At 37.8% G+C, this 8,243-nt stretch overlaps 1 protein-coding gene across 1 annotated transcript; it reads right to left on the reverse strand.

The window, feature by feature from the left end:
- Window positions 1–630: 630 nt before the first annotated feature.
- On the reverse strand, window positions 631–5,207 carry LOC113503366 (uncharacterized protein K02A2.6-like). Its single transcript, XM_026885263.1, has one exon. It carries the CDS (start codon window positions 5,037–5,039, stop codon window positions 783–785), a length of 4,257 nt encoding a protein of 1,418 aa, XP_026741064.1. The 5' UTR covers window positions 5,040–5,207; the 3' UTR covers window positions 631–782.
- Window positions 5,208–8,243: the final 3,036 nt, after the last annotated feature.

Genomic DNA, 8,243 nt, shown 5'->3' on the forward strand with positions numbered 1-8,243 from the left:
GGAAAATGTATTTATTTACTGATGTAGGTACACACAAGTTTACAAAGGATACGACACGCCAGTAGAAATGTATAGAGGTACTGTTAATTTCTAAATGTGTTTTTGAATTCTGTGAATTTCTTCGAGTGCTAAGAAAATAATGTTATATTTAAACAACAAATCGAATGCGACCTTTTTTTTAAAAAAAAAAACATTAGGTAGCAAAACAATAAGAGTAAGAAAATTCGTTTATGATTTCACATATTTACAAAACTTAATGTGAGATTCACAAATATTCGAGTTGGTAGGAAACATAATCAAGGGGTACAAATAGAAACGACCATCAATAATATATCCCCGAAAATAAACCCTGAGGAGATGAAATGGGGTGTAAATATTGGTACGGAAGATTGCATTCTCAGTGTAAATCAAGTTGAAAATCGGCATAAATATTCCGTTCACAACAAATAAGGTATTTTTTACTTTACAAATAAAAAACTTGCAGATCTACTTTCAACTTTATTTCTATTGAACTAGAGCTCACTTTTGAAAATATTCGTATATATGTTACTACATAGTAGGTAAATATTCTTATTTTATTATGTTATTTGGTTATGTATAAAGGTCGTAGGTACAAGTTAAACAATCGCAGGTTAGCAACGCACTCGTTTATTCACATACGGTTTGACAGATGACAGTTCGTATGACAGTTCAGAGGGCGGGAAAGGACGCGGTCACAGATACTTAACATCCCTCCCTCTATTACAAAAAGTACTTAAACTCTAAACTTAAATTAAGCAATACTAAAAATACTTCCTATAACTAATCACGGGGCGTTTTCGTAGCGATCTATTTGTCGTAATTACTTGGCTATCATGTTGTGTCTCCTGGGTGTCGGTTTCCGCTTCGTGGAACTCATCCTCGGAGTCTACAGGTCTTTCTCTTGTTTCAACATCTGCATCATTCGCTACAATTCGCTGCTCGTTCTCTGCAATCTGAGGGGAGCAATTCTCGGACTCGTCTTCCCTCACTAACAAAGAGGTACCTCCTTCGTACAATTCTGCTCTCCTCCCTCTGGCTGAGCTACCCGGAGAGAAGTTTGGTAAGTCGAGCTCGGGCTGCGGTACAGCTGTTCCTGAAGAAGCTGACGAAGGCGACGGCGGCGGCAGCGGTGTTGGAGGCGGCGACGGCGGCGGAGATGAAGATAGCCCAGACGACCCAGGTAAGTTCAACAACGCTTCTTGTTCATTATTGTTACGTGTTCCTTTATAAAGCCTCAGCTGATTTATGTGTCTTTTGTAACTTTCTGAGTTTTTAAGGTCTTTTACTAAATACAAAACTTTACCTATTCTTTTCAATATGATGCCCTTACACCATGTATAACTTGCTTTGTTAACGAATCTTTTATATAATACAATATCACTTATTTCAAAATTCTTTTCTTTATTTTTCCCTTGTTGTTTAGTTTGCATACACTGTTGATTTTTTACGTGATCGGATACAGGCGGTGACGAGGGAGCCGATGACTTCGGATTGATTAAGTCTAAACGCGACCTTAACTTGTGACCAAAAACCAACTGAGCAGGGGATAACCCAGTAGTAGTGTGAACTGAATTACGGTAATCCATCAGATATTTTAGCAATCTTACCGATGAGTCTTTCGCGTTATGGCTCGACATAAGACATGATTTTATTCCTTTTTTTACTACTTTGACAAAACTTTCGGCTTGGCCGTTACTCGGTGGGTGATACACCGGTGAAGTCATGTGAGAAATTCCATTAGTCGCGCAAAATAGTTCAAATTCACGTGAACAGAAAGCTGTGCCATTATCACTCACTATTGTTTTCGGAACTCCAAATCGTGACATAAACTCGCATAGCTTTACTATGACTGCAGCCGTAGACGTAGCCGTATTCATATTGAATACCTCCACCCACTTGGTATGCGCGTCAACCGCTACTAAATACACACAACCTTTTATCGGACCAAGAAAGTCTATATGAATTCTGTGAAAAGGACATGGTGGAAATTCCCAATGGACCAGCGGGGCTCGCGGTGGCGAAGGTCGCAGCTGAATACATACTTCGCATGAAGATATCATTGTTTCTACAGCTTGATCGATTCCCGGAAACCAAAATCTAGATCTAGCTTCGGCCTTTGTTTTAACTATCCCTAAATGTGAAGCATGTAACTCTTTAAGAATTATTTGATATAAGCTAGTAGGTATAACCACCTTGTGACCTCTCATTACGCACCCATTCTCAAAAGATAACTGTGTTCTACACATGTGATACGGCTTTAACCTTAAGTCGTTTACTTTCGGCGGCCATCCATTCGAAATAAAGTCTATCACTTGCCTTAACACTACATCACCCCTTGTTTCCTCGCGCAATTTCTCTAATGTCACGGGCATGCTTCCATCTACAACAAAACATACATAAGTCGCGCGGTCATATGCAACCTCGCAGTCGCAACACTTACATTCCTCGGTGCACGCACACGCATGCATCGCTCGCGGCAGGCTCGCGCGGGACAAATAGTCCGCACTATTATCAGCGCTGCGCACGTATTCTATTTTATAGTTATAACTACTTAAGAACAACGCGTAACGTTGCAATCTATTTGCTGACATCTCTGGAATTCCCCTATCAGCCCCAAAAATAGATAAAAGGGGCTTGTGATCCGTTCGTAAAATGAATGGTTCAGATCTGCCATACAAATATTGATGAAATCGTCGCACTCCGTAAATAATGGCGGTTGCTTCCTTTTGTATTTGCGCGTAACGCTTTTCCGCCGAATTTAAGGTACGCGACACAAATGAAATCGGTCTTTCGACACCGTCTAAGCCTACTTGTGAGAGGACTGCTCCCAACCCACTCGGAGAAGCGTCAACCGTTAATATTATCCGGGCGTTCGGGTCGAAATGAGCGAGGACTTGCTCTGATGTCATTACTTGTTTTATTGTTTTAAACGCCTTATCATGATTATCAGTCCATCCCCACTTAGAGCCCTTTTTTAATAAATCGTATAAAGGACTGAGAATAGTGGACGCATTTGGTACAAAGTTCCTGTAGTAGTTGATCAGTCCCAAGAAAGATTGTAACTGATTAATATTTGAGGGGACTGGTGCTTCTAACATGGCCTTAATTTTTTCAGGAGCTTTTTTTAACCCGTCCTTAGTAATAATATAACCTAAATAACTGACTTTGTCCTGGAAAAAACTACATTTTTCTTTTTGTAATGTCAATCCCGCGTCCTCTAAACGCTTTAAAACGGAGTTCAATTTTTGTACATGTTCCTGCTTGTCACGACCCGTTATCAAAATATCATCAAGTAGACACAACACTCCATCCAACCCAGATAGCAAGCTCTCGATCGCGCGTTGGAAAATGGACGGCGCGCTGGCTAACCCGAATACTAGACGCGTAAATCTATATAATCCACGGTTCGTATTTATACACGTCAAGTTTTTAGAATCGTTATGTAAAACGAATTGGTTATAAGCCATTGATAAATCGAGCTTACTAAACTGCTGGCCTCCATGGATTTTTGAAAATAACTCGCTAGTCGTGGGGAGTGGATATTGTTCTATTAATAATTGTTTATTTATACGTATAGAGTAATCTGCGCACAATCTGACTGTCCCATTCCGTTTTAAAACCGGAACTATCGGTGAAGCATATTCCGAATATTCTACAGGTTCAAGAATACCTAAATCGACCAATCTATTGATTTCTTTCTCGACCTTATCTCGTAAAGCAAATGCTACCGGGCGTGCCTTACAGAAAACCGGCTTAGCGTCTTTTTTTAACAATAATTTGATTTCGTATTTATTAAAAGTTCCTAATTTATCTGAAAATAACCTCGGATATTGCATTTGTAAATCCTTGATGGGCACATCTGAATCGGTGCAGTAATTAACCGGAATCAAATGTAAGCTGAACAAAGATATAAAATCTCTACCAAGTAGCGGGGGGCCTCCGTCACGAATTACGTAAATAACCAAATAGTGTGTTTGGTCCGCGTAGCTTATCGGTAACCGCATTGTACCTACACACACTATTTTGCCCCCGTTGTACGTCCTCAGCTGTTTACCAGTATTTGATAATGGCACATCTTTGAAATAACTTTTGTAAAAGCATTCCGACACTACAGTTACTGTAGATCCACTATCAACTTCGAATTTAAATGGAACATTTTTAATAAAAACAGTTTCTACCATGGGTTCTCCCCTGAATGAACGGATATAATAGACCTTACCGTCATCGTCATCCTCACCCTCGTCACCGCCATCCACCTGTACGTAATTCACTTTAGTGCACATTTTACGCAAGTGGCCTTTTACGTGACACTTTTTACACAAATAATTTGCGAACCTACAGTCTGCCGATTTGTGATTCGTATAACCACACACGCCACATTTCACTTTCGCTACACTACCACTTTTTCCAACATTTGCAATCTTGAAAAGCTGGTCCGGCGTAGACGGCGCGACTGCGCTAGCCGCGGCGCCTGCGCTGGCCACGGCGGCAGCGCGCGCGCAGCTCAGGTTCTCTGCCATCTCCACGACCTTGGCCAAGGTGAGATCGGTGAGGTCCTTCGTGTACAGCTTCTCTTTTTCACGTCCTGGCTGCAACCCCATGATAAACTTGTCACGGAGCGCCTCTTCCACGTTGAGAAAGTTGCACTTTGCCGTAAGGCCTCGTAGTCTCGCTGCCCACTGCGAGTGAGTTTCGCCTGCTTGTTGAGTGGCCGCGTAAAAGTTGTGACGCTCGCCAAACCCCACGCTTTTCGGGGTAAAATGGTCGTCCAGTCGTGTTAACAAGTCTTCGTAGGGCACATCTACCACATCTTTTGGGAGTACCAAATCCGTTACCAATTTGTAGGTACCCTCTGTGAGTGCGCTGAGGAGGATGGCTTTCCTCTTATCGCCTGTCGGATCAGAATTCTTGTTGATATCATTGGCCAAAAAATATTGAGCAATGCGACCTTTGTACGTTTTCCACGTCTGCGTATTGTGGTCAAAACTATGTAAAATCCCGAATTGAACACTAGACATTTTGATTATTTGCAATTGTAGGTAATCTCGTCGCCACTGTTATGTATAAAGGTCGTAGGTACAAGTTAAACAATCGCAGGTTAGCAACGCACTCGTTTATTCACATACGGTTTGACAGATGACAGTTCGTATGACAGTTCAGAGGGCGGGAAAGGACGCGGTCACAGATACTTAACACACTAGTACCTTAAATGTTTTTTCGTTAACGAGGATTATTGCTGAAATAAATGTTGATGCTGATACTCGCCTAGCAAAACTGCTGCAAGTGGGTAAACTAACTCCGGTCCTTTTAACTTATCTGAATGGTATCTGAGATCAGGTTCATAAAAAAATGAAATGTGCTGTTGGTAGCTATTTCTAAAAAAATACAAACTTAGTGAACTGAAAATAAATCAGTTTAACCAAAAAAAGGTTAAGCTTTCTCAAGTCGCTGGAATTATGAAAATAAACGATAAAAAGATATAATAATTTAAGAAAGAATTCTATGATTTTCGAGAAGAAAAATCTCCCTACTATTTTTTACCAGCCAAAAGCCCAAGGCAAAGTTGTTGAACACGAGCGAATATTTACAATTGGGTAAACACCGATTGAGTGTTACAAGTGAATAAACACGAAAACTGATACTTTTAAAGCTTTATAACGGTTCTTTCATACCAGGAATTGTTCTATACTAACTACTAAAGTTCGGGGCTTTTGATTAATTACTCTCTCAAAGATTCGCTTCTGTGTTATAAGTTCGTTCGTGATTTAAATTGTAATTATCCGTGATTGGTTCAGCTCCAAACTGATTGTGAATCGCAGACGTTACTTGGAGTTCTTTAGTGCTTCAATTTAAAAATAAAATCGACCTCTTTGATTGCAGCGATCACTAAAGCCGTATAAATCAAATGAAATGGTAGTTTCGCAGGAACGAACGCATAGAGTTTCAGTTTGTCTATGAAATATTTTCATTGCGATAAAATCTGAGCGTTTGCTTGCTATATAGAGCTATGGTGTGTGAAAATGTTTTTGTTCTTACCTGTATACGATATTTCGACGTAAAGTTGCAGCTGCCTGGAAAAAATGCTTTTTGAAATATGCGTTTTGGACTTTCTGCTTCGGTTACGTTTTAAACGTTTAAAATTTTGACTTAAGTAAAAAATCAAGGTATTCTAGTTATGGAATTTCACACAAATTCGAAAAATGGCGTATTGCTTTAATAAATTAGGACACAAAATTTGTCACATAGTATTAAGCGCAGATACTTCATACTAATACCCGATAGGCCTGATAGTTAATATGATAATACAGTATAATATAAATTAATTAGTAAGGGAAGAGATCTATATAATACAATATTATTTTACATAATTCATTTAGTATTAAGTAATCATATTATTATAACTGCACGGCATTAGGTACTTGACTGTTATAATAGTGGTTTGTTGTTATTTAATAAAGGAATATTTTTTTCATTAACTTAAAACAATTGATTTTATCTGAAGTATGTTTGTGATTAAAATCGTTAGTGTAATTTGCAGTAAAAAACAATATTATCTGTCTATTTTAATGACGGCTACGTTGGAATGTTGCCTGACATAGGAACATTATTATAAATACATTTATTGATATAAATCATATCACACAATTGATATTTAAATTAAAAAAAAAATGACGTATAAAAAAAGTAATTTATGTCGTCCAATAAATTATTTTGAACCGACACTTAAAATGAACACATTAATTTAGGCAGTAGTACTGTTACACTCACATGTTTAATTAACAAGTTCTGTTGCCGGTCACTTGTAGAGTTATAACAACTTACTCTTGAACCAGAATTGATATCAGGTTTCATATTTTGTATACCACCAATATATAATCCAGCAACCGTCATATACTTATGTAACTGGTCTAAACGAGTCAACTTATATAATGATTTGCCTAAATAGCATAGAACATTTCTTCAACAGTCTTCATTACCTATACTGCATTTCTCAGTTTCAAAAATGTAGATACCTATAATAAATGTACATTTTAGATCATCGCTTTCCTATAAATCGTTCATGAATATGGCTGTATGTATTCATTACAAAAGATCACTATGGAATATCAGCAAACTGTACCATGACTGTCTGTGGACGATGTAATTTCCAATAAACGAATAACACGCGTGGGATTTCCATTCAACCTACTTCCTATCATCGGAGCTATATGCTATGTCTCTCTGCAAATGTATTCAATTGTTACTCATAGTAGGTTTGGACTGATTTTCCAGTAATTCCCCAAGCACTTAATTCTAATTCGGATATGGGATTGCGTTATTCCAATAATCATTAAGTGTATTATTTTTTTATATTACCTACATGACACTGTTGTTTCTCTAGTGAAAGTAGAGAGATAATTGATTGCTGGCAATAATTTTATCAAATATCGTTGAAATAATATTGATTTTGTATAACTAATACCTACAAAACAATCTTAATTAGTTAATTAGTTCAATTGATAAATTTTATTCAGAAAACATAGCAAGGGTTACGTACTCATGAAAATATGATAATTTGATTTATATAATTTGAGACTATTGTACTACAAATTTTATGGAACAAAATCAGCTAAGAACTAGTCAAGCTTGTAGAACTTGTCACTAGTCAAACTTGCGATTCCGAATGTTCCAGTAAATTGGCTAAATTAAAACTTTTGTAAAGAAAATGGTCACCTCTAACATTAATGCCAGTACCAACCGTCGCAGCAACAGAAATACCATCATTTTTGAACATTTTCAATGTCCAATCATTCATAAAATACAGTCAGTTGTCTGTCGGACAGACAAAGGGACAAACAGCAGAGCCTTATAACAGCTTTCTGTTTTTATCCTTTAGGTACATACAGAACTCTAAAAATCTGGTGTCACCGTATATCCATTTGCGACTACTTTTACAAACTTTAAAAGTATATATATCTTCTCATTTGATACGGAGAAACTGCAGTACGTGCTGTCTTTATGTACTCAGTGCTTCGTCGGTATTCACGATGCTTTTCACACATGTGCTCAGGTTGCAGTTTCGTACGTGACCGGTTTGTATGACGTCACTAATAAGGTTTGGCAGAGAATTAGATTCGTTTTAGTCACCTACTTAAAGGAATCGATAAAAAATAAAGATTCCGTATACGAGATTTTTATTTAAATTGTAGAGTTAACTGCAAGGCAGATTTTAAGTTAAGGTA

The sequence above is a fragment of the Trichoplusia ni genome, chromosome 19 (assembly GCF_003590095.1).
Source record: "Trichoplusia ni isolate ovarian cell line Hi5 chromosome 19, tn1, whole genome shotgun sequence".
Taxonomy (NCBI): domain Eukaryota; kingdom Metazoa; phylum Arthropoda; class Insecta; order Lepidoptera; family Noctuidae; genus Trichoplusia; species Trichoplusia ni.